At 46.7% G+C, this 25680-nt stretch overlaps 1 protein-coding gene across 2 annotated transcripts in view; it reads left to right on the top strand.

The window, feature by feature from the left end:
• LRP4 (LDL receptor related protein 4) overlaps positions 1-25680 on the top strand; it is an 80848-nt gene that overhangs the window by 23229 nt on the left and 31939 nt on the right. For both annotated transcript variants that reach the window (XR_009545594.1, XM_060176483.1), the window contains exons 12-25: positions 755-985; positions 4323-4479; positions 6630-6847; positions 6990-7166; positions 8581-8703; positions 11214-11422; positions 11586-11667; positions 13929-14034; positions 14930-15131; positions 18084-18273; positions 18381-18512; positions 21273-21413; positions 24313-24399; positions 24507-24678. Coding sequence is in view for 1 of the 2 variants with exons in the window: in XM_060176483.1 (XP_060032466.1) it covers positions 755-985; positions 4323-4479; positions 6630-6847; positions 6990-7166; positions 8581-8703; positions 11214-11422; positions 11586-11667; positions 13929-14034; positions 14930-15131; positions 18084-18273; positions 18381-18512; positions 21273-21413; positions 24313-24399; positions 24507-24678 (2227 nt within the window). In the remaining variant the exon portion in view is untranslated. The remainder of the gene's footprint in view (positions 1-754; positions 986-4322; positions 4480-6629; positions 6848-6989; positions 7167-8580; positions 8704-11213; positions 11423-11585; positions 11668-13928; positions 14035-14929; positions 15132-18083; positions 18274-18380; positions 18513-21272; positions 21414-24312; positions 24400-24506; positions 24679-25680) is intronic.

A 25680-nucleotide genomic window follows, 5' to 3' on the forward strand; every position in this document is an offset into this window, starting at 1 on the left:
TAAGAGGGTGGGCTTTGGTGGGTGGGCAGAGGGCAGGGCGTGGAGACTGTCAAGGGCTCCAGTGCTTGGAGTTTGCTGAGAACTAGAAAGACTGCCATCTTGGTAATCTTCAACTTGGAGGTGCATTCCAGATTCCTAGGAAAACCCCACTGGCGGGGGTGGGGTACTTGTGTTTGTTTGGTTTGTTTTTTGCTACCAGGGTTATCACTGGGACTTGGTACATGCACATGGAGTCCACTGCTCCTGGTGGTCTTCCCTCCACCCCCCCCTTTTTTAAAATTAACTAATTAATGTTTTATTACCACCAGTGTTACTACTGGGGCTGGATGCTGACACTATGATTTCACTCTTCCGGTGTCCATTTTTTCCTTTTCTTTTTTTCTTTATATATATTTTTTATTTAATAGGACCAAGAGAAATTGAGAAGGGAGAGGAAGATGATAGAGAGAGAAAAAGATAGACACCTACCCACCTTCTGTACCCATGAAGCTGCACCTCCTGCCGGTGGGGACCAGGGACTTGAACTGGGTCATTGCACTTGGTAACCTGTGTGCTCACCCAGGAGGAGGTGCATCACTGGGGTGCTAACTTGGGAGTCTCCTCTACCCCTGCTGTCCTAATACTGACGACTACAGATAAGGCCAGGGGCTCCATCTGTCAGTCAAGGAGCTGGGAGTGCCAGGTGTTGGGGTCCCCCCGTGGGGGAGGGGACCTTCTGGAGTCCAGCGGGGGTCCGTTTCTGTGCCGTGTCCAGGGCCAGAGCCGGTGCTCCTGTTCGCCAATCGCATCGACATCCGCCAGGTGCTGCCGCACCGCTCCGAGTACACGCTGCTGCTCAACAACCTGGAGAACGCCATCGCGCTCGACTTCCATCACCGCCGCGAGCTGGTCTTCTGGTCTGACGTCACCCTGGACCGCATTCTCCGGGCCAACCTCAACGGCAGCAGCGTGGAGGAGGTGGTGTCCACAGGGCTGGAGAGCCCAGGTAGCGGGGATGGGGCTGGGGGTAGGTGGGCCACTGGTCTGCAAAGCTTGGGCAGCCAGTCGTCTTCTTCCAGTGGAATCTTGGATGCAGTGAATATCAAAAGCATTATTCGTATGCATTAACTATATAGGTTTGGATCAATGACATTTGCTGTTTATTTGAGCACAACCAGTGAAAATAATGAGACTGTTCTGATGAAGGTAGCTATTCAGTATCAGAGATTTGGGGCTTACAGTGAGGTATCAGCCTTAGCATCCAATTCAGGCTGAATTTTTCCTTTGTCTGTTTTTTTAAAAATATTTATTTATTTATTCCCTTTTGTTGTTGCCTTTGTTGTTTTATTGTTGTTGTTACTGATGTCATTGTTGGATAGGACAGAGAGAAATGGAGAGAGGAGGGGAAGACAGGGAGAAAGACAGACACCTGCAGATCTGCTTCACCGCCTGTGAAGCAACTCCCCTGCAGGTGGGGAGCCAGGGGCTAGAACCCGGATCCTTACACCGGTCCTTGTGCTTTGCACCATGTGCACTTAACCCGCTGCGCTACTGCCTGACTCCCTGTTTGTCTGTTTTTAAAAAAATATTTATTTATTCCCTTTTGTTGCCCTTGTTGTTTTATTGTTGTTATTATTATTGTTAATTGATGTTGTCGTTGTTGGATAGAACAGAGAAATGGAGAGAAGAGGGAAAGATGGGGAGAGATAGACACTTGCATACCTGCTTCACTACCTGTGAAGCGACTCCCCTGCAGGTGGGGAGGTGGGGAGCTGGGGCTCGAACCTAGATCCTTACGCCAGTCCTTGCGCTTTGTGCCACGTGCATTTAACCCGCTTCTCTAGGACTCCCTGTTTGTTTTTAACCAGACCACTGCTCAGCTCTGGCTTATGGTGGTGTGGAGGATTGAACTTAGGATCTTGGAACTCAGGGATGAGAGTCTTTTTGCAAAACCGTTATGCTATCTACCCCCAACCTGAATTTTTCCCTTTTTGTCCTTGATGCCAGGGCTTCACTGTTGGCTTTACTCTTACAGAGGGAGAATGGGAAAGACACAACATCATCAAAGCTGCCCCCAGTGCAGCAGAACTGGGTGGCACACATGGCAAAGCAGGCACCCTCCCAAATGAGCTTTCTTGACAGCCCCTGGATTGTTTTTTGATTTCTTAGCATAAAGAATTGATTCTTCTCTGATTGATCCAGATTAAGACAACCATGTATTTGCAGATTTAAAAAGATCTCAATTCACTTCACCATCTCAGACTGTTCTCCAAGCTGATGGAGTGGGTTAGTCCTATGTTTCTCCAATTAAAGATAGACTTTAAAAAAAAAATGGTGCCCTACCATTGACATTTGGCAGACTTTGGTGCATTTTTTTCATGCTATGCTGCTCAATCTTGTCTTAAAGGTCTTGAGGGCTGCCTGAGGTAACATCACTGGCATTTTGAGCTTGCCATGTTGGATGGGATGATCCACTGTGGCAGAGGGGGAAACCTCACCGTTGAGGCCCCAGACCTATCATGTAACGTATGGTGTCTTCTCACTGAGGCCCAGCACCCAGTGTCTGAGGCCCACTGGCACCTGATGGCACCTCCAGATAATGCTTTACCTAGATAAGAGGTCTTTGGAGTTTTGTTTTTTGTTCTGTTTTGTTGAGTCTTTGGACTCCAAAATCCTGGAAAGTCCTCCTCTGCCTTGCAAAGACATGAACAGTTTTGGGAAGACCCTTTCCTGCAAACACAATCATCTTGATGCTCAGGTGCTGTACATTCTGTTTGCCACTGTTACTTGCACTATACATCTTGTATATATTGTATGGCAATACAATAGAGTATGACTATTTCTAGTGCTTGACTTTAAATCACTACAGTGGCTGGATCTGCGTGGGGGAGGGTCCTGCCCTATATTGAGGGCTCAAGTTTTTCCTTGTTTTTTGAAAGGGGTTTATGTATAAATATATCTTATGCCTTTTTATTACAAGTCTTTTATTCAGTGACTTTTGCCATAGCATTTTGTTCTACTTATACTGTAAATTATACATTCTCTTTTAGTTCATTTAAGGAAAACCACTTGGTACAATAATTATTGTAATTCAGTGATGTAGCCTTTATTAACATTTTATATTTTTCAAAAAAAAAGGTAAAGAAAGAAAGAAAGAAACTGACTTCGAGTACATTTGACTTGAACATTTAAGAAGCTTTCCAAGTGCACCTGCAAAGCCCTAAGCTGTGATTTCCAAGTCTGTGAACCAGTACAGCAGGGGGCCCTTGGTTTGGGCCAGGGAGCCAAACTATAATGTGGGTAGGATGTGGGACCTGGGGAGATAGCATAATGATATATAAAAAGACTTTCATGCCTGAGGCATCAAAAGTCTTAGGTTCATACCCCAACACCACCATAAGCTGGAGTTGAGTAGTGCTCTGGAGGAAAAAAAAATGTGGCTGAGCATGAAGAGAAAATGTAGGATGAACTTGTGTGCCTATATTTGTGTCTTGGCTGCCCCCACCTAGCCCATGGGGATTATCGTACCTAGCTCAAAGTTGTCATGATGACTCAGTGAGTTAGTGCATAACAGGTGGTTAGAACTGTGCTGATTAGCCCAAGAAACTGTTTAATAGAAGAGCTTGCACTTGTAGCCAGGGAGATGACTTAGTGAATAGAGCACTGAGACCCCAGGTTCAGTCCCCTGCACTGCATATGAATAGAAGGGTGGTCTGGTGTCTCTCTCTGATTCATTAAATATGTATTTTTTCATTTTTCAAAATGTTATCACTTGTGATTAATAGTAGGCTACAAGGTTGTAAGATTACAGTGTACAGTTCCACACCCATCACTAGAGATCTGTATCCCCACCCTCCCACCTCCCAAAGATAACCACCAGAGTTCTCACAAGTCTCAGAAACAGTTGGTTTGCTTCTCTGGTTGTTTTTTTTTTTTCAGGTTCACACACATCAGTTCTTTACATGAGTCAAACCATCTGGTAGTTGTCTTTCATCTCTTTGCTTATTTCGTTAAGCATAATCACTTCCAGTTCCATCCACTTTGTCCCCAAGGACACATGTCATCTTTTTTGATTGTAGAGTAATATTCCACGGAATATATAGCCCGTAAACTCTTTAGCCAGTCATCTGTTGATGGGCATTTAAGCTGCTTCCACTCTTTGGCTATTGTGAATAATGCAGCTATGAACATAATGGTGCATATACCCCTTCAAATTAGTGTTTGTCCTTTGGATAAATGCCCAAGAATAGTATCTCTGGATTATTTATCTAGTTTGCGCTGGTTACTGTGACCGAGAGGAGCCTGCTGCCTCCCTAACAACTCTCTGCTGCCTTCTCCACCAGGAGGCCTGGCTGTGGATTGGGTTCACGACAAGCTCTATTGGACCGACTCAGGGACGTCAAGGATTGAGGTGGCCAACCTGGACGGGGCCCACCGGAAGGTGTTGCTGTGGCAGAACCTCGAGAAACCCCGGGCCATTGCCTTGCACCCCATGGAGGGGTGAGTTGTGTCCTTATGCCCTAGTTCTCAGGTCCTGTGCCCTGGGTGGACTTTAATTGGGGGGTTGGGGGTGGTCCTCACAGTGCAGGATTCAGAGCACCTGGGTCTGAGTCCCAGCTCTGCAGTAACTGACTGGGTGGCCTCAGGCTCGTTCACCTCTCCCTCTTTCTGCCTCTCTTTCCTCATTTCTAATTGGCGATTAAATATAAAGCCCTCGCCTCCCTCACAGCCGTGTGAAGATGAAATGAACCACATTCTTTTAATTGAGGTATAATTGGCATCTGACATATCAGTCTCGGGTGTACTGCATGATGATTGGATATTTGCATATGTGGACACGCCCCCAGAGATTTTGGTTCCAGATCACTGCAGTGATTTGGAGAAGGCAGTCAAACAAGTCACAAGCATTTTGTTTTGCTTTCCGGTGCATGTAAATGTATGTTTACACTATACTGAGGTCTATTCAATGTGCAGTTGTATCATGGGAATGGGAAAATAATAGATGTACCAGAGGCCAGTAGTGGCATACCCGGTTAAGCACAAGGATCTGTTTAGGGAACCGGGTTCAAGCCCCACTCCCCACCTGCAGTGGAAACGACATTTCACAAATGGCAGAGCAGGTCTGCCAATGTCTCTCTTTCTCTCACCATATCTCCCCCCTCCCATCTCAATTTCTCTCTGTCCTATCCAATAAAAATGGGGAAAAAAATGGCCACCAGGATTAGTGGATTTGTAGTGCTGATACCGAGGCCCAGCCGTAACCCAGAGGCAAAAAAGGAACTTAATAAATAAATATATAAAAGATGCACTTTAATTAAATGGGACAGGAAGACATTCAGTGAGCATATGCTGTCAGGGGAATGGTGCTAAGAGACTCGCCTCATTCAGGGCTGCCGTGACCCTTCAGTCTCAAAGCATGCTTTCTCCTCCAAGTGCAGTAAAGCAAAGCCTTATGCTTGAGTGGCACCGTAGTCACCCCAAGAAATGGAACGAACATTTGCCAGCGTACAGTCGCTAGTTCTTTTTTTTTTGTGACGAGAACTTTTACTATGATTCTCTTAGCAGTTTTCAGATATGTGTTATTAGCTAAAGTCACCATGCTATACTTTTTGACTTTAGCATTAGAGCTTTGCACCTTCTGACCTCTTTTCCTGTTTTGCCCTTAAGGATGGGGGGTGGAGTATCCTCCAAAATCCTACAGCTGGAGGTTTGTTATGGCAGCAGGGAAAACTCTGGAGCGCTATGTCTGTCCTCTTTCTCTGGGTTTCTCTCCATCTGTCTCTCTGAATAAAAATATTGGCCCAGGAGTGGTGAAATCACACATGACCACAGTCCCAGGCTTGGAAAATAAAAATGATTCTTTTTACTTATTTTATTTATTTATTTTTTAAGTTCAGGGCAGCTGGGAGTTGACCTAGTGTTAGAGCTCTCAACTTGGTCCTGGGTTCTATCTCTGGCACCATATATGCCAAAGTGTGGCTCTGACCTCTCTGTCTTTTCTGGAATAAATACAGTAAAGTTGTGTTTGGGTTTTTTTTTTTTAATTAGGGGCCAGGTGGTGGTACACCTGGTTGAGTGTACGTGTTACCATGTGTAAGGACCCAGGTTCAAGCCCCCGGTCCCCACCTGCCAGGGTGCTTCACAAGTGGTGAAGCAAGGCTGCAGGTGTCTCTCTGTCCCTCTTCCTTGCCATCTTCCCCTTCCCTCTCAATGTTTCTCTGTCTCTATCTAATAGATAAATACATAAAGTTCTAAATATATTTAGGAAATAAATAAAGGTCCAGGGAGGGCAGGGGAGACAGCTTAATGGTTAGGCAAACAAACTCTGATGCCTGAGGCTCCCAGGTCCCAGGTTCAATCCCCTGTATCACCATAAGTGAGAACTGAGCTGGAAAAAAAAAAAACAGAGAGATAACACAGCAACAGTTCCCAGGATTTGCATGAGAGAGATCTCAAGTTCGATTCTTGGTACCACCAATAACCAGAGTTTAGTTATACTCTGGTAAAAAAAAAATAATAATAAATTCATTAATTAAAATTCACTGTGGGCTAAGTAGAGTGAACAGTTGGAGTCCCTGAACTAGATGGAGACAAACTCTTTCCTGAATTCTCTATGGTCTGCCCCTCCATTGCCTTTCCTCTCCTCCCAGTACCATTTACTGGACAGACTGGGGCAACACCCCCCGCATTGAGGCCTCTAGCATGGATGGCTCTGGCCGCCGCATCATCGCAGACACCCACCTCTTCTGGCCCAACGGCCTCACCATTGACTATGCCGGCCGCCGGATGTACTGGGTGGATGCTAAGCACCACGTCATAGAGCGGGCCAACCTGGACGGGAGTCACCGCAAAGCTGTCATTAGCCAGGGTGAGGCCCTTTGCCCGCTCTCCTGCTCTCGTCCTGCCCACCCCCTCCCCCTCCCCGGGAGCCTGGGCTGAGGCTGAGATCTGAGCAGTGGTCACGCCTGCCAGCAACATCTGGACTGAAGGCCTCCTGGACTCTTCCCCAGGCCTCCCGCACCCCTTTGCTATCACGGTGTTTGAAGACAGCCTGTACTGGACAGATTGGCACACCAAGAGCATCAACAGTGCCAACAAGTTTACAGGCAAGAACCAGGAGATCATTCGCAACAAACTCCACTTTCCCATGGACATCCACACCTTGCACCCCCAGCGCCAGCCTGCAGGTAAAAGAGGGGAAAAATTGGCCCCCTGGTGAATTTCTGGTGTCTGAGAAACCTCCTTTGCACCTGTCATAGTTGCCTTTGCTGGTAGTGGTGAAATTGGCCATAGCATGGGCTGCTTCCTCCCCCTACTGGCCAATTGAAGTAGTGCAGCATTGTGGCTCCGCTCAGCTGCTTCATCTAAGCACTTAAAAGGGCATCTCTCCTGTGTGTCAGCTGTTTCCTGTGCTTGCAGCTGTAGCAGATATATAATGAGGATGATGATGATGCAGTCATGGGTATGCTGGAAACATTCACGCCTGAGGCTCTGAAGTTCCAGATTCAACCCCCAGCATCACCATAAGTCAGAATTGAGCAGTGCTCTGGCTAAAGTAATTTAAATAATCATCATCATCATCATCATAATAATAATAAAATATAGATAGTGTTAGAGATATATCTCACTTGATAAGGTACCTACTTTGCATTCTTAAAGCCCAGATTCAAGCCCCCAGCATACCACACGGGCAGTATTGCAGCACTGGGGGAAGTCATGGTGTCTCTGTCTCTCTCTCTCTATCTATCTATTTATTTGAAAAAGTTGACCCTGAGTGTAAAAATCATGTATGCACGAAGTCCTAGTGAAAATAATGGTAAGAAGACGTTCCAAGGGCCAGGCAGTGGTGCACCTAGTTGAGTGCATATAACAACCAATGCTCAAAGACCCAGCTCCAAGCCTCGGGTCTCCACCTGCAGGGGGAAGACTTCAAAAGTGGTGATGCAGTGCTGCAGAAATCTCTTCTCTCTCCACTTTCCTCTCAATTTCTCTATCTAACATGTAAATAAAATAAAAAATAATTTTCTCCCCTTGGACTGGGGAGAGTGTATAGTGGCTATGCAAAAAGACTTTCATGCCAGATTCAATCCCCACCACCACCATAAGCCAGAGCTGAGCAGTGCTCTGGGAAAAAATAATAACAATAGGGAGCCGGGCAGTAGTGCAGCAGGTTAAGCTCACATGGTGCCAAGCACAAAGACCTGGTTCGAGCCCCCGGCTCCCCACCAGCAGGGGAGTTGCTTCACAGGTAGTAAAGCAGGTCTGCAGGTGTCTATCTTTCTCTCTCTCTCTCTGTCTTCCCCTCCTCTCTCCATTTCTTTCTGTCCTATCCAACAACGACAGCAATGACAATAGTAATAACAACTACAACTATATATAAAAAGGCAACAAGAAGGAAAAAAAAGGCCTCCAGGAGCAGTGGATTCATAGTGCAGTCATTGGGCCCCAGCAATAACCCTGGAGGCAAAAAAAAAATTTTTAATTAAAAATAGTAAGTTCCTCCCTGCAGGGAAATCACAGATAGATAAAGCATTTCTCACTAGCCTTGGGACAGCCTTTGCCAATCTTTGGTCTTAACTGACCCTCTTGTTCTTTGAACAGGGAAAAACCGCTGTGGGGACAACAATGGGGGCTGCACCCACCTGTGCCTGCCCAGTGGCCAGAACTATACCTGTGCCTGCCCCACCGGCTTCCGCAAGATCAGCAGCCATGCCTGTGCCCAAAGTAAGTGGACCTGGGACACCTGCTATAGCGGCTGTGTCCTGGGCGGGCGGGTGGCAGGAGCAAGGGGCAGGGGCTTGGGGAGTTTCCCCCACTGTAGGTAGGGCCAGGTTCTTTTGATAGTCCTTGGAGAGCAGAATGAGTGAGGCCGTGAGCTCCTATGTGAAAGTCTAGGCAGGACTGAGGGTCCAGGGGTAGTCACCCCTGTAACAGACTTGCGTTCTATTTTACCAGGCAGGATGCTTTCTTTATAGTTAGCAGGAAGGTGCCAGACCCTTCCAGAAAATAGGCAAAGAGTTTCCTACTCCCTTTACATTTTAGCCTTACCAGTTAACACTTTCTTTTAGCCCCTAAGCTAGGGAACAAAGATTAGAACTTCTGGTGGTGCTCTGTAAGTGTGGTGTGTGTGTATGCGTGTGTGTATGCGTGTGTGTATGCATGTGTGTGTATAAAAATGTACCTGACAAGTAAAAGATAACGGGATTCCCTCGCTGCCTCCCAGACTGTTGCTGTGACTCCCATGGAGTTCCCACAGGGACCTTGTCTTGACAGGGTGTCCCTGTCTAGCTCAGGACCACTTAACTTCTCCCTAGAATAGTCCAGAAAGGCGTGATATCCGGGCGTACAGCACAACCGGCCAGAGGTCTGGAGCCATTCCTCACACCTCAGCAGCTGCTTTTGTAGCAGCTGAAGCTTTTGTGTCTAGTTAAAATCAAATTTCTGTTGGAACCTGGGTTCCTTCCTCGAGAGTAAAGTTAGGGAGACCCTTCAGAGGAACAGGGACAGTGTTCATGCAGCACACATTGGCCAAGAACCTAATGTCCCTACACCCTTGTTCCTTTTTTTGTGTGTGTGTGTGTGTGCTCGGCTCTTCCCTTTTTGACTGAAATGCAAGTAGTCACCAAGAACTTCCCATTAAGGATTTCCCAGAGTTTCAAAGTATTGGAAAAGTTAGACAGAAAGTGCCATTTCCAGGCAGAAAAACATAGCAAATATACAGATAGACCCGAAGAGGGCCAAGGGACTGGTAAGGAGAGTGCCCAATACTCCTTTTCTGGGGCTTCAGAATCAAGTTCAGGTCACCACTCCACTGCTCTGCAGTCAGGGGGTCCTGGGCCAGTTCCTTGAACTTGACCTCTAATAGCCTCAGGACTGCTTGTCTATTATACAACAGGAGAATAGTGGGAGTCAGGTGGTAGCACAGCGGGTTAAGCGCACACGGCACAAAGCCCAAGGACCGGCATAAGGGTCCTGGTTCGAGCCCCCCGCTCCCCACCTGCAGGGGAGTCGCTTCACAGGTGGTGAAGCAGGTCTGCAGGTGTCTTTCTCTCCCCCTCTCTGTTTTCCCCTCTTCTCTCCATTTCTCTCTGTCCTATCCAGTAACGACGACATCAATAACAACAATAATAACCACAACAATAAAAAACAACAAAGGCAACTAAAGGGAATAAATAAATGAAATATTAAAAAAAAAAAAAAACGAACAGGAGAATAGCATGAACAGCAAAGGACTGCTGTGAGGGTCATGGAGCCAAGGCAAAAAAAGCGATAAGCTGAGCACCTGGCAAGGAGTAAGTGTTCAGACATAGTCACTATCGGATGATGTGACAAGAGCCAGAAGAAGGGATATAGAGGACAGAGTGGAATGTAGCTCAGTGGCTAAGTATATGTCTCATATGTATGAAGTACTGCATTCAACCCCCAGCACCACTACCAAAAAAGAAAGGAAGATTCCCACCTGTGGGGAGGCAAGCTTTGCAAGTGGTGAAGCAGTGCTGCAGGTGTCTTTCTCTCTCCCTGTCTCCTCCTACCTTCTCAATTTCTGACTGCCTCTATCTAAAGATAATTTTTTTAAAAAAAATTAAAGGAACTATTAAACAGATTTATTAAAAAGAGATTTTAAAAAAGGAAGGAAGAAGGATAAAGTTGGGGGTAAATAGCATAAATCTTAAGCAAAAAGACTCTCGTGCCTGAGGCTCCAAAGTTACAGATTCAATCCCCAGCATCTCCATAGGCCAGAGATGAGCAGTGCTCTGGAAAAAGGAAAAGAAAGAAGAGGGGGAGGAATGGTAGGAAGGAAGGAAGGAAGGAAGGAAGGAAGGGAGGGAGGGAGGGAGGGAGGGAGGGAGGGAGGAAGGAAGGAAGGAAGGAAGGAAGGAAGGAAGGAAGGAAGGAAGGAAGGAATCAATCCCTGTGATTCAAAGAGAAGCCCCAATCAGGCAGGCAGTCAGGCAAGGCTTGGCTTGATGTAGCCAATGCACTAGAGGAGGCTAAGCAGAGTAAGGAGAGAAAACTGAAGTTGCCACTGACAAGCTCCCCAACAGGAAGTCCCTCTGGGCCCTGGGTGGAGTCTCTTTATCTCACCCTACCCTGTGCTCAAAGCAGGCCTGAGATGTGAACACTAAGGCCCCAGGAAGTGACTGAGCCAGCTGTCAACGCAGGCCAGCATCTGTGTCTGTCGCTATTACTGGATTTAGAACATTAAAAGGAGACCCCTTTCGGCCTTTGATCAGGTCTTGACAAGTTCCTGCTTTTTGCCCGAAGGATGGACATCCGTCGGATCAGCTTTGACACCGAGGACCTGTCCGACGATGTCATCCCACTGGCTGACGTGCGCAGTGCGGTGGCCCTGGACTGGGACTCTCGGGATGACCACGTGTACTGGACCGACGTCAGCACTGACACCATCAGCAGGGCCAAGTGGGATGGAACAGGACAGGAGGTAGGGCCCAGTGTGGGCCCAGGGCCTCGGGGTGGGCTGGGTTGGGGGGACGGGGCCCACCTACTCCTGGCTAAGGATTTCCCAGGCCTTGGCAGGTCTGAGAATTGGTGGAGTTTGGGTGCAAGTCCAGTCAGTCAGTGATAAAGCTTTGCTTCCTGGCCAGGTGGTAGTGGACACCAGTTTGGAGAGTCCTGCAGGCCTGGCCATTGACTGGGTCACCAACAAGCTGTACTGGACTGATGCAGGTAAGTATAGGGCACTCACAACCTGCTTTACTAGGATTCCTCATTTAAAACCCTGGTCACATCTGGGGCCAGGCAGTGGTGCACCAGGTAGAGCACACATGTTAAAATGGGCAAGGACCTATATTCAAGCCCCGGGTCCCCACCTGTGGGAGGGGGGAGGAAGCTTTGTGTTGAAGGAGTGTTACAGATATCTCTCTGTCTCTCTCCTTCTCTTCTCTCCCTCTTCCCTCTCAATTTTTCTCTTGTCTCCATCCAAAATAAATACATTATAACTCCATTTCTCTCTCTCATGTCCTTTTTAAAAAAATATTTATTTTAAAAATATATTTATTTTCTTTTGTTTTATTATTGTTCTTGTTATTGATGTCGTTGTTGTTGGATAGGACAGAGAGAAATGGAGAGAGGAGGGGAAGACAGAGAGGGGGAGAGAAAGATAGACACCTGCAGACCTGCTTCACCGCTTTTGACGTGATGCCCCTGCAGGTGGGGAGCTGGGGGCTCAAATTGGGATCCTTATGCCAGTCCTTGCACTTTGCGTCACGTGCGCTTAGCCTGCTGTGCTACTGCCAGACTCCCCTCTCTCTCATGTTCTAACCTGTGAATGTTCTCAGTTTTCCTGAATAGAATTTAAAATTCCTGGGGAAAAAAAAAAAAACAATGAAAAGGAAAAAAAGCAAAATAAAAACCTTGGTCACAGGTAGAAGGGACACAGTGCTTTCTTAGACCACTTCTTTCTTTTCTTCCTTTTTTTTATTATTATTTATTTTCCTTTTTGTTGCCCTTGTTTTTTTATTGTTGTTGTAGTTATTGTTGTTATTGATGTTGCTGTTGCATAGGACAGAGAGAAATGGAGAGAGGAGGAGAAGACAGAGAGAGGGAGAGACAGACACCTGCAGACCTGCTTCACCGCCTGTGAAGCGACTCCCCTGCAGGTGGGGAGCCGGGGACTGAAACTGGTCCTTACGCGTTTGCTTAACCCGCTGTGCTACTGCCTGACTCCCTTTTCTTTCTCTTTCTCTCTTACCAGACCATAGCTCAGCTCTGCATTATGTTGGTGCTGGGAACTGAACCCAGGACCTCTGAACCTCAGTCATGAAAGTCTGTTGCATAAACTGCCGTGCTATCTCTCTGACCCCTCCTAGAGCACTTCTCTCTTGACCTGAAGTTCTTGACCTCAGTGAGAAGTGGAGGGGCTGCTACAGAGTCAGAACTGAGAGCTCACCTCTGAGGGTTTGGCATTTGCCTGTCAGATAGCGGTGGCTCCTGCCATGTGACTGAGGCCTTTCAAATAGGGAAACTTTCCTGTAGTTTTCCTCCTACCACACTCCCTAGGTAAAATAGGTATATTGATTCTAAATAAAGGAAGCAAGAGGGGCTGGTGTGGTGCTGTATTTGGTTGAGTGCACATTACAGTGTGCAAGGACCCAGGTTTGAACCCCTGGTCCCCACCTGCAAGGGGGAAAGCTTTGCAAGTGGTGAAGTAGTGCTGTAGGTGTCTCTCTGTCTCTCTCCCTCTCTGTCTCTCCCCTACCCTCTAAATTTCTGACTGTCTCTATCCAATAAATAAATAAAGATGATAATAAAAAGGAAGAAAGAAAGGGAGAGGAGGGAGGAAGGGAAAGAGAAAAAAAGAAGAAAAAGAAGAGAAGGAAAAGGAGAAAGAGGAAGAAGAATGTGCTTGTTTCTTAAGATGAGATGGAGAGAATAAGAGAGAAAAAGCCAGAGCATCACTCCGGTACATGCAGTGCTGAAGATCAAACTCAGAACCTCATGCCTTTAGCCACTGTGCCACCTTCCAAATCCCACAAAATGCCAGGTGACTGTGAGAGGCAAGGGGAATGTCTTAGCCAACTCAGAATGTGCTCCCTGGATCACCAGCATAAGACTCACCCAGGAATTGTTAGAAATGCAAATTCTTGGGCCTGGTGCCAGATCTGCTGAAGCCAAATCTTTGGGGATTAAGCTCAGGAATCTGTTTGTTTTTTTTTAATAAGCCCTTAATCATCACAGTTTGAGAATTGTATGATAGAATGAGTTGCTTGAATTGATAACACCTTGCTCTTTGAAGAGTGGAACTGAGCACTCCCTTGAATTTCTTCTGAAGGTTCAATTTACTACATACCCATTGCATCATCTACCAGGAAATACCTGTCAACCACTGAGTGCTTGCCAACCTGTGTGCTGGGCAGGGAAGGCAGGGTAAATGACCAAGCTTGAGTTACTAATATCTTTACCCGCCCCCCCCCCCCATTTCTTGGCAGGGACAGATCGGATTGAGGTGGCCAATACTGATGGCAGCATGAGAACAGTTCTGATCTGGGAGAACCTTGACCGTCCCCGGGACATTGTGGTGGAGCCCATGGGCGGGTGAGTGAGCACCTGCCCTTTGGAAGTAAACTGCACCTTCCCCACCTTCCCCAAGACCTGAGTACTCAAGAGGGACGTCTGGAAGTTAGTGGAAGTGGCTAGATCTTATGGGTGTACCAAGGAACCAAGAGCAGCTTGTGGAAGCCACAGAGCAAGTGGCAACACTGTCTTCTGTTTGGTTAGTTGGTCGGTTGTTTGATCAGAGCACTGCTCAGCTCTGGCTTATGGTGGTGCCAGGATTTGAACCTGAAATGTCAGAGCCTCAGGCATGAAAGTTGTTTGCGTAACCAGTATACTATCTCCCTGGCCCTCTTATTCCTTTTTCTTTTCCCCCAGAGTGGGGAAGGCCTTCTTATTCCTATATTAACCATATCACTGTTCAACTCAGGCTTGTGGTAGTGCCAGAGATTTAAGATTTAATCTGGGGCCTCTAAGCCTTGGGCAGTGAAGTCTGCTACGCATAGGCGTTGGCAGATCGATCCATAGTCCCAGCCTGTCTCTCTCTTTTCCTAGTGGGGCAGAGCTCTGGGGAAGCGTGGCTCCAGGACATTGGTGGGCTGTTTGTTTGCTTATTTGTTAATAGAAACAGAAATTGAGAGTGGAGTGTAAATAGGGAGATAGATAGAAGAGCACCTGAAGCACTGGTTCACTGCTGGCAAGTGGGAACCAGGGGCTTGAACTCAAGACCTTGTGCATAGTTACAAACGTGCCATTGCCTGGTACCTGCCCAAGGGTATCTGCTGATAGAGCGATAAAGCCCTTCAGTGACAGCTCTGAGCCCAGGATGGGGCTGGGAACTGGGGAAGGAAGCTGGGACAAGCAGAACCCCTAAAACTCTGGGTACCCTAGACCCCACTGGGAGGGTATATATAAACCCCTCACTTGTTTGTGCCAGGTACATGTACTGGACTGACTGGGGGGCCAGCCCTAAGATCGAACGAGCTGGCATGGACGCCTCAGGTCGCCAGGTCATCATCTCTTCCAACCTGACTTGGCCGAATGGATTAGCCATTGACTACGGGTCGCAGCGGCTGTACTGGGCAGACGCCGGCATGAAGACCATTGAGTTTGCTGGCCTGGATGGCAGCAAGAGGAGGGTAAGGGTGGCGCCAAGGCACCTTCAGCATGTTAGCTGGCTTTGTTAGGGTGCCTGGAGCTGGGGGCAGTTGGCTGACATGGGACGGTGCTATTTCTCTGAGGCCCTCAAGAGCTGAGGTATTGGGGGGGGGGGCGGGCAGGAACTGCTGCTTGCTGGTGAAGGAAAACTAAACTAAGCATTTGTGTGGATTATGGGGTAAGGAGATGCGAACAAAGAGTTGCCTAACAACCCTCACAACCAACACTAATTGGTCTTTGCATATTGAGTCTATGATCTCTATTTTCTTATTATTTTGGTAGAAGGTCAGAGTTGCAAAAATTGTAAGGATAATCCAAAGAACCAATAGCCAGCATTTTGTCACACTGCTAAACCTCTCATTCTCTCTCTCTCTTTTGTTTTAATATTTATTTATTTACTCTCTTTTGTTGCCCTTGTTTTTATTGTTATAGTTATTATTGTTGTTGTCGTCGTTGTTGGATAGGACAGAGAGAAATGGAGAGAGGATGGGGAGAGAAAGACAGACACCTGCAGACCTGCTTCACCACCTGTGAAGCGACTCCCCTGCAGGTGGGGAGCTGGGGGCTCGAACCAGGATCCTTACGCTGGTCTTTGCGTTTTGCAGCACCTGTACTTAACCCACAGCGCTACCGCCTGACTCCCTCATTCTCTCTCTTATACACATATATTGTTTTGTTGTTGTTCCTGAATCATATGAGATTAAATTGGAGCTGTCCTGCCCTCGATCCCAAAGCATTTCATATATTTTTCCTAGAAAGCATGGTCTTCTCTACCCATAGTGCCATGATTAAGATCAGGAAAGTTGTGGTCCCGGAGTTGGCGCAATGGATAAGGCACTGGACTCTCAAGCATGAGTTTCTAAGTTCAGTCCCCGGCAGCACATGTACCAGAGTGATGTCTGGTTCTTTCTCTCACTCCTGTCATTTCTCATGAATCAATAAATATAATTTTTTAAAAAATTAAGATCAAGAAAGTTGGGAGTTGGGCGGTAGCGCAGTGGGTTAAGTGCACGGGCGCAAAGCGCAAGGACTAGCATAAGGATCCAGGTTCGAGCCCCCGGCTCCCCACCTGCAGAGGAGTCACTTCACAGGCAGTGAAGCAGAGCTGCAGGTGTCTTTCTCTCCCCCTCTCTGTCTTCCCCTCCTCTCTCCATTTCTCTTTGTCCTAACAATGACATCAATAACAACAATGATAACTACAACAACAATAAAAAAACAAGGGCAACAAAAGGGAAAATAAATAATTTTTTAAAAAATTAAAAAAAGAAAAAAATCAGGAAAGTTGACATTAAGACATTACTTTTCTAATCCACTGTCTAGATTCAATTTCATCATCAGTTGCCCCAATAATGCCCTTAGTGCATTTTTCTTTGCTTCTAGTTTTTTAAAAACTATCTGGGTTTTTTGTTTGCTTGCTTGTCTTTTTTTGTTTGTTTGTTTGTTTTTATTATTGGATAGAGAAATAAAAATTAAGAAGGGAGGGGAGGTAGGTACTGTAATGTGTATACTTAACCAGTGCACCACTGCCTGGTCCTCTCAGTGCTTTTTCCTTCCTTTCTTTTTTCTTTACTTCCTTCTTTCTTTCCTTCCTTCATTAAGTGAGAGAAATACAGAGAAAAATACCACAACACCACTCAACTCTAGCTTAAGGGACTGAACCTGATACCTCAAAGCCTCAGGCATGAACATCTTTTGCAGAATCATTATGCTATCAAGCCAGCACCCCTCCCCTTCACACGCACAGCTTTTTTTTTCCCCTCCATCCCAGGATCCGGTCTCAGATGGCAATCTCATCTCTGTAATCATCTCTTAACACGTTCTATGTCTTTTTTGAGCTTTGTGGTTTTAAAAAGTAAATGTCAGTTATTTTGAACCTCCTTCCAGTTTGTCTGCTATTTTCTCATGATTAGACTCAGTGTGCTTTTGGGGCAAGGACGTTCTTCTAAGGAAGTCAGATGGTTGCACAGCGGGTTAAGCACAGGTGGCAAGGACTGGCGTAAGGATCCCGGTTTGAGGCTCTGGCCCTGGTGTATATCTTTCTCTCCCCCTCTCTGTCTCCCTCCTCTCTCCATTTCTCTCTGTCCTATCCAACAATGACGACATCAATAACTACAACAATAAAAAAAAAAAAAGGGCAACAAAAAGGAAATAAATAATTTTTTAAAGATTTTATTTATTTATGATAAAGATAGGAGGAGATAGAAAGAACCAGACATCACTCTGGCACATGTGCTGTCGGGGATCGAACTCAGGACCTCATGTTTGAGAGTCCAAAGCTTTACCCCTGCACCACCTCCCGGACCACAATAAATAAATTTTTTTTTTAAAGGATGCTCTTCTAAATCTCTGTCTCACCAGAAGGCACAGATGTCAGTATGTCCTGTCATCTCCATATTAACTTTGTGTGGTTAAGATGGTGACCAAGGGGACCAGGCGGTGGCGCACCTGGTTAAGCACACACATTACAGTGCACAAGGACCCAGGTTCAAGCCCCTGGTCCTCACCTGCAGAGGGAAAGTTTCATGAGTGGTGACGCAGGGGTGCAGGTGTCTCTCTGTCTCTCTCCCTATCTCCCGCTTCCCTCTCAATTTCTGACTGTCTTTATCCAATAAATAAAGATAATAAAAACTTTTTTAAAAAAGGAGATGGTAACCAAGTTTAAGTTACTTTTCCTTTTTTGTGATTAATGAGTAATTTGTGCAGAGATACTCGGAGATGCTGTAAATAATAAATAATGCTTTATAATCATCACGCACTCTGGGGACCAGGCTAGCACAGGTTGGCAGGCCAAGACTCCGAGAGTCTCCTAGTCCTGCCCTCCTGCTCAAGGTCACAGGTGATAGCGGCAGAACTGTATTCCGACCCTTCCCCCAATCCCTTGATCTCTTTTGTGGACTGATGGGGAGATGATCCAAGTCCTGGGACCCTGGCAGGTGCTGATTGGGAGCCAGCTCCCCCACCCCTTTGGGTTGACCCTCTACGGCGAGCGCATCTACTGGACTGACTGGCAGACGAAGAGCATACAGAGCGCAGACCGGCAGACGGGACTGGACCGGGAGACCCTGCAGGAGAACCTGGAGAATCTCATGGACATCCACGTCTTCCATCGCCGGAGGCCCCCAGGTGAGTAGCTTCTGGCTGGCACTGTACTGCCTTCTCCGTGACATTCCTCTGCTGTAAACCTCCCATATAACCCCCTCCCATATAACCATCCCCTTCTCTCTACCTAGTGTCCACACCTTGTGCCCTGGGGAATGGTGGCTGCAGCCATCTGTGTCTTCGGTCCCCAACTCCAAGTGGCTTCAGCTGTACCTGCCCCACGGGCATCAACCTGATGCCTGATGGCAAGACATGTTCACCAGGTGAGTGGAAGTATTGTGGTCCTCCAAGAGGACCAGTAACTCTCTGCCTTCCTTGAAGACGGACTCTACTGGGGTCTGAGAACCCACAAGTCCTGGTGCTTCTAGAAGCTTTAAGATAAACATAAGGCTTTCAGAAGAGAGGAGAGGCTCAGGGGACCAGGTGGACAGGATTAGAGGCAGGCTTCAAGTAGTTCTTTGGGTCTCTGTGCACATCACAAAAAGATGCTCCCAGGGGTCGGGCGGTAGCCCGGCAGGTTAAGCGCAAATGGCACAAAGCACAAGGACCGGCATTAAGTATCCCGGTTTGAGCCCCCAGTTCCCCACCTGCAGAAGGGTCGCTTCACAAGAGGTGAATCAGGTCTGCAGGTGTCTATCTTTCTCTCCCCTCTCTGTCTTCCCCTCCTCTCTCGATTTCTCTATGTCTTATCCAACGACAGTGACATCAATAACAACAATAATAATAGCCACAATAATGATAAAACAACCAGGACAACAAAAGCAGAAGCAGAAGGACCAAAGTAAGGATCCCAGTTCGAGCCCCCAGCTCCCCACCTGTAAGGGAGTCACTTCAGAAGTGGTGAAGCAGGTCTGCAGGTATCTATCTTTCTCTCCCCCTCTCTGTCTTCCCCTCCTCTCTCCATTTCTCTCTGTCCTATCTAACAACAACAATAATAATAACTACAACATGCACCAAAGTAGAAGACTCTGGGGTGGGTGGGTGGGGAGAATACAGGTCCAAGAAGGATGACAGAGAATCTAGTGAGGGTTGTATTGTTATATGGAAAACTGGGAAATGTTATGCATGTACAAACTATTATATTAACTGTTGAATGTAAAACATTAATTCCCCAATAAAGAAATTAAAAAAAATAATAATAACTACAACAACAATAAAAAACAACAAAGGCAACAAAAGGGAAAATAAATATACATGTTAAAATTTTTTAATTTAAAAGAAAATTGTTAAAATAGTTTGGTTAGAACAAGTCCTTCTGTCCAAGGTTGGTGTAAATTAATGCTAAAAATGTGATATTGACAGTGTAATGGTACCTCCTTTGGATGTGGCTCTGGTGTGCGTTACAGCCAGCACAGTCTATGTGACAACCTTCACTGGAGGATCCCAATGTGGGACCCGGCTACTGAGATGTTGGAAGTCAGTGTTTCTCCATGGGGGTGTTGTATGGTTGGCTTTGCTTGAATCTTAACGTTCTGGGGAATTGGATAGAGAAGAGAGCTGGAGATTGCAGGTAAAGCCCTCTTTAATTAACATGAACTTCATGGGAAAGGGTCCTTCTCAGAGGCATTTCATAATATTAACTAAAGGTTATCATTTAGGATTGTGTAGCAGACCCAGGGCTAAGTGCTTTCTGTCTACCACCCCCCCCACACCCCCTTTCTTTTCTTTAAAGATTTTATTTTTTTATTAATGAGAAACATAGGAGGAGAGAGAAAGAGCCAGACATCACTCTGGTACATGTGCTGCCGGGAATTGAACTAGGGAGCTCATGCTTGAGAGTCCAATGCTTTATCCACTGTGCCACCTCCCGGACCACACCCCCTTTTTTTTTATCCTAAAGAATTATTTCTGTGTGGCACTGTGGCATATGTAATGCCAGGAATCAAACTCAAGACCTCATGCTTGAAAGTCCACTGCCCTAGCCACTGTCCCAAGTTGCTAATGACTGTTTTTAATCCCACAGTCCTGTGTTGCCATCCCTATTTTTAGAGATGATAAAACTGAGGCTTAGGTAGCTTTCCCAGAAGGGTCTAGAGATAGTACGTAGTAAAGTGCAGGCCTTACCATGTGCAAACCTTGGATTCCAGCCCTGGCATATGTGAGTGTACCATGGACAGCACTAGGGGGAGTTCCACAATTGGTGGAATGGTGCTGAGGTATATTTTCTCTCTCTCTCTCTCTCTCTCAATCAAAAAGTGAAAGTCAAGAAGGTATAGCTCAGTGGTAGAGTGGATGCTTAGCTAAATTTAAAGAAATGTGTAGGGGATCGGGTGGTAGCACAACGGGTTAAGCGCACATGGCTTAAAGATCCCAGTTCGAGCCCCCAGGCCCCCACCTGCAGGGGTGTCTCTTCACAGGCGGTGAAGCAGGTCTGCAGGTGTCTTTCTCTCCCTTCTCTGTCTTCCCCTCCTCTCTCAGTTTCTCTCTGTCCTATCCAACAACAATCACAACAATAACAATCACAACAATGATAAGACAACAAGGGAAACAAAAGGGAGAAAATGGCCTCCAGGAGCAATGGACTCGTGGTGCAGGCGCTGAGCCCCAGCGATAACCCTGGAGGCAAAATAAATAAATAATTTTTTAAAAATATGTAATAGTCAGGGGTCAGGGAGTGGCACACTTGGTTGAGCACATGCATTACAGTGTACAAGGACCCGGGTTCAAGCCCCTGGTCCCTACCTGCTTCACAAGTGGTGAAGCAGCACTGCAGGTGTCTCTCTCTCTCTGTGTGTGTCTTTTTCCTCTCTTTATCTCCCCTTCCCCTCTCAATTTCTCCCTGTCTCTATCTAATAATAAATAAAGTAAAAATTAAAAAAACAAATGAAATGGGTCAGGGAGGCTGCTCAGCAGTAGTGTGCTCATAGCACAAGCTTTGAGTTCATTTCCCAGCGCCGGATTTTCCCAGAACCACAAAGCCAGAAACTTGTAGAGCCAGGGCACCTGCAGCAAGTGTCTTCCTCCGCGTCCTCACAGTGGCTGCTGGCATGACTGTCTCTTCCCTTCTCTCTGCACCCGGGCAGGCATGAATAGTTTCCTCATCTTCGCCAGGAGGATAGACATCCGCATGGTCTCCTTGGACATCCCCTATTTTGCCGATGTAGTGGTGCCGGTCAACGTGACCATGAAGAACACCATTGCCATTGGCGTGGATCCCCAGGAAGGTCTGTTTGCCCCCACCCACCCTGGCTGCCCTTCCTGCCCCCCTCCCCTTCTACTAGCACCTGGGGCCTCTTCCCCCTCCCACACACACACAGCACTTTCTCTTCAGTGTGAGCACAAGGTTTTTGTTTTGTTTTATTTGTATTTTGGATTGAGGTAATGTTGGTGTGCTAGGCTGTATGTTTCAGGGGGTACAATTTCATACCTCCTCATAGTATATGTTACCACACCATACCCTCCACGAATGTACCCATAGCACGAGGGCAAGGTTTGGGGTTTTCCTTCTCACCTCTGTCAAGAGTTGTGCTCGGGGGTCTGGGGAGGCAGCATAATGGTTCTACAAAAGACTCATATCTGAGGCTCCAAGAACCCAGGTTCAGTCCCAAGCACCACCATAAGCCAGAGCTGAGCAGTGCTCCTCTCTCTCTCTTTTTCTCTCTCTCTCTCTCTGTCTCGTGCTTGCTCTCTCTGCATGCATGCATATGTGTTTGTGTGTGTCTGTGTGTCTTTCTGTCTTACCTCTCTCAAATGAACAAAAATATATTTCTTAAAGGAGTTGTCCTGGGGACCAAGGAAATACTTTGACAAGTGGAATGCAGGCTGTGTATGCTGAAGCCCTGGGTCCCCAGTAACACATAATCACTCAGCCAAGAAAGTAGCACAGTGGACAAAGGATTGGACTCTCAGACATGAGGTCCTGAGTATGATCCCTGGCATACATCTGCCAGAGTGATGCCCTGGTTCTTTATTCCCACCAGTAATAAATAAATAAATACTTTAAAAAATAGATTATCAGAACCAGATGATGGTGTATCCAGTTGAGAGCACACACTACTATGCACAGTGATCCAGGTTCAAGCCCCCAGTCCCCAGATGGCGAGGCAACTGCAAGTGCCACTCTGTGTATCTTCTTTTTCCTCTCAATTTCTCTGTCTCTATAATCAATTAATTTAAGTAAATAGAATACTATGTGGCATAAAAAGTGCCTTGGCTTCCCTCTCAGTAAAAATCAGCCATTGTCAGAGGAAGACCTATGGGGGTTAGATTATTACATGGAAAACTGAGAAATGTCAAGAGCAGTTGTGCTGGAGGTCTGGGGAGGCAGCATAATGGTTCTGCAAAAGGCTTTTCATGTCTGAGGCTGCAAGGTCCCAGGTTCAGTCTCAAACACCACCATAAGCCAGAGTTGAGCAGTGCTCTGGACGCTCTCTCTCTCCCTCTCCCTCTCTCAGGTTTGCTGTGTGTGTGTGTGTGTGTGTGTGTGTGTGTGTGTTGACATATGTACAAACTACTGTATTTTACTGTTGACTATAAACCATTAATCCCCCAATAAAGAAAATAAATAAATTGCAGACACCCCCCCCCAAAAAAAAAAGGAAGTAGCTATTGTGGGCCAGGGGGATAGCATAATGGTTATGTAAAAAGACTTTCAAGGGAGTCAGGTGGTAGCGCAGCGGGGTTAAGCGCAGGTGGCGCAAAGCGCAAGGATTGATGTAAGGGTCCCGGTTCAAGCCCCCAGTCCCCACCTGCAGAGGAGTTGCTTCACAAATGGTGGAGCAGGTCTGCTGGTGTCTAAAGTAAGACTTGCCACTGTGTTGTTCAAAGTATTTGCAAAACAATACTTATAAAATGTGGACATAAATTCACTCACTTTTTTTGCCTCCAGGGTTATTGCTGGGGTTCAGTGCCTGCACTCTGAGCCCACTACTCCTGAAGGCCATTTTGTTGCCCTTGTTATCGTTAATATTGCTATTGTTGCCATTGATATTGCTGCTGTTGGATAGGGCAGAGAGAAATCAAGAGAGGAAGGGAGACAGAGGAGGAGAGAAAGATAGATAGCTACAGACCTGCTTTACCGCCTATGAAGTGACCCCCTGCAGGTGGGGAGCTGGGAGCTTGAACCGCGATCCTTATGCCGGTCCTTGCGCTTTGCGCCACCTGCGCTTAACCTGCTGCGCTATATCCTGACTCCCCACATTCACTCACTTTAAAAAAAAATAGGCATTGGGGCTTGAACCTGGGTCCTTATGCACTGTAATGTGTGTTCAATCAGGTGCACCATCACCCGCCCCCCCCATCTCTGGCCTTCACTCTCAATTTCTCTCCTATATATATATATATATATCCTATATATATATATATATATTATAATAATATATATATATATTATAAACTACTATAAACTTTGGTGGTGGGACCGTGTGGAACTCTAATCTTACAACTTTTATTTTACAATGTTGTAAACCACTACTAATCACAAATAAAAAATAACTTGAAGGGAGTCGGGCTATAGCTCAGCGGGTTAAGCGCAGGTGGCGCAAAGCGCAAGGACCGGCGTAAGGATCCCAGTTCGAGCCCCCGGCTCCCCACCTACAGGGGCGTTGCTTCACAAGCGGTGAAGCAGGTCTGCAGGTGTCTATCTTTCTCTCCCCCTCTCTGTCTCCCCCTCCTCTCTCCATTTCTCTCTGTCCTATCCAATAATGACGACATCAATAACTACAACAATAAAACAAGGGCAACAAAAGAGAATAAATAAATATTAAAAAATATAAATAAATTTTAAAAAATAACTTGAAAAAATAGCCGTTGTGCTATTTTTAAAAGATTGATTTATGAGAGACAGAGAGAGACGTACCAGAGTACCACTCTGGCCATTTACAATGTTCGGGTCGGGGTGGGGGGTTGTTCACTTGTTTTCTTCTTTATTTCTTGTCATTATGCACAGTTAGGGATCAAAGCCAGGGCCTCAAATATGAAAGGCATATTCTCCATCACTGAGCTCCATCTCTGCTTGCTGTCCTGCTATGGTAGTTCTGCAGTTCCCCTGATTTCTGTAGGGTGTGAATCAGCCTCCCTTCGGGGGAGGCGAGGGCCCGGACTTATCCAGGCTTCCCTTGCCAGGAAAGGTGTACTGGTCGGACAGCACACTGCACAGGATCAGCCGGGCCAGTCTGGATGGCACACAGCATGAGGACATCATCACCACAGGTGGGCCTTTCCTGCCAGCCCGCAAACCCACATGTCTGACCCAGAGCTGAGGACACAGCCCATCTGCTTGGAGGCAGGAGTCAGTGTGCTATCTCGACTTCCTGCAGGGCTACAGACTACAGATGGGCTCGCAGTCGATGCCATCGGCCGGAAAGTGTACTGGACGGACACCGGGACTAACCGGATTGAAGTGGGCAACTTGGACGGGTCCATGCGGAAAGTGCTGGTGTGGCAGAACCTCGACAGCCCCCGAGCCATCATGCTGTACCATGAGATGGGGTGAGAGTCTGCTCTCTGGCTGGGGCTGTGGGTGACAGTGGGCGCTGGCCCATGAGCAAGTGTGATTCTGGGCAGCGCCTAGGCTGGGCCCCAGGCGCTTCTACTCCCTTGTGACTTCTTCCAGATGGTAGTGTAGTGTAGAGATTAAAAACATGAGCCAGAGGACCAGGTGGTGGCGCACCTGCTTGAGTGCACATGTTACAGTGCTCACGGACCCAGTTTCAAGGCCCCGTTCCCCACCTGCAGAGGGAAAGCTTTACAAGTGGTGAAGGAGTGCTGCAAGTGTCTCTCCTTCTCTCTGTCTCTCTATCTCCCCTACCCTCTTGATTTCTGACTGTCTCTATCCAATAAATAAAGATATATATATATATATATATATATATGCCAGAACAGTAATGGTTTATGCAATAGACATTTATGCTTGAGTCTCCAAGGTTCAATCCTCACACCATCATAAGCCAGAGCTGAGCAGTGCTCTGATGAACAAACAAGCTTTATGGGTGTATATATCAATAGACAAAAGTGTACCTCTACGGGGCCGGGCAGTGGTGCACCCAGTTAGGTGCACATAGTACTAAGGGCAAGGATCTGGGTTCAAGCCACTGGCTCCCCACCTGTAAGGGAGTATTTCACAGGCAGTGAAACAGGTCTACTGATATCTATCTTTCTCCCTTTTGTTTTCCCCATCCCTCTCAATTTCTGTCCTATCCAATAAAATGGAAAAAAATGGCCACGAGGAGCAGTGGATTCACAGTGCCAGCACCAAGCCCCAGCAGTAACCCTAGAGAAAAAAAAGAAAGAAGGAAAGAAAGAGAGAAACTATACCTCTCAGATTTTCTCAGTTCTGTAAACCATTGTATTTACTAGTATTAGTTTAATTTTTTTAAATTAGGGTGGAGGATAGATAGCATAATGGTTATGCAAATAGACTCTAATGCCTAAGGCTCCCAAGTTCAGTCCCCCTGCATCACCATAAGCCAGAGCTGAACAGTGCTCTGTTTG

This window comes from Erinaceus europaeus, chromosome 17, assembly GCF_950295315.1.
Source record: "Erinaceus europaeus chromosome 17, mEriEur2.1, whole genome shotgun sequence".
NCBI classification, from domain to species: domain Eukaryota; kingdom Metazoa; phylum Chordata; class Mammalia; order Eulipotyphla; family Erinaceidae; genus Erinaceus; species Erinaceus europaeus.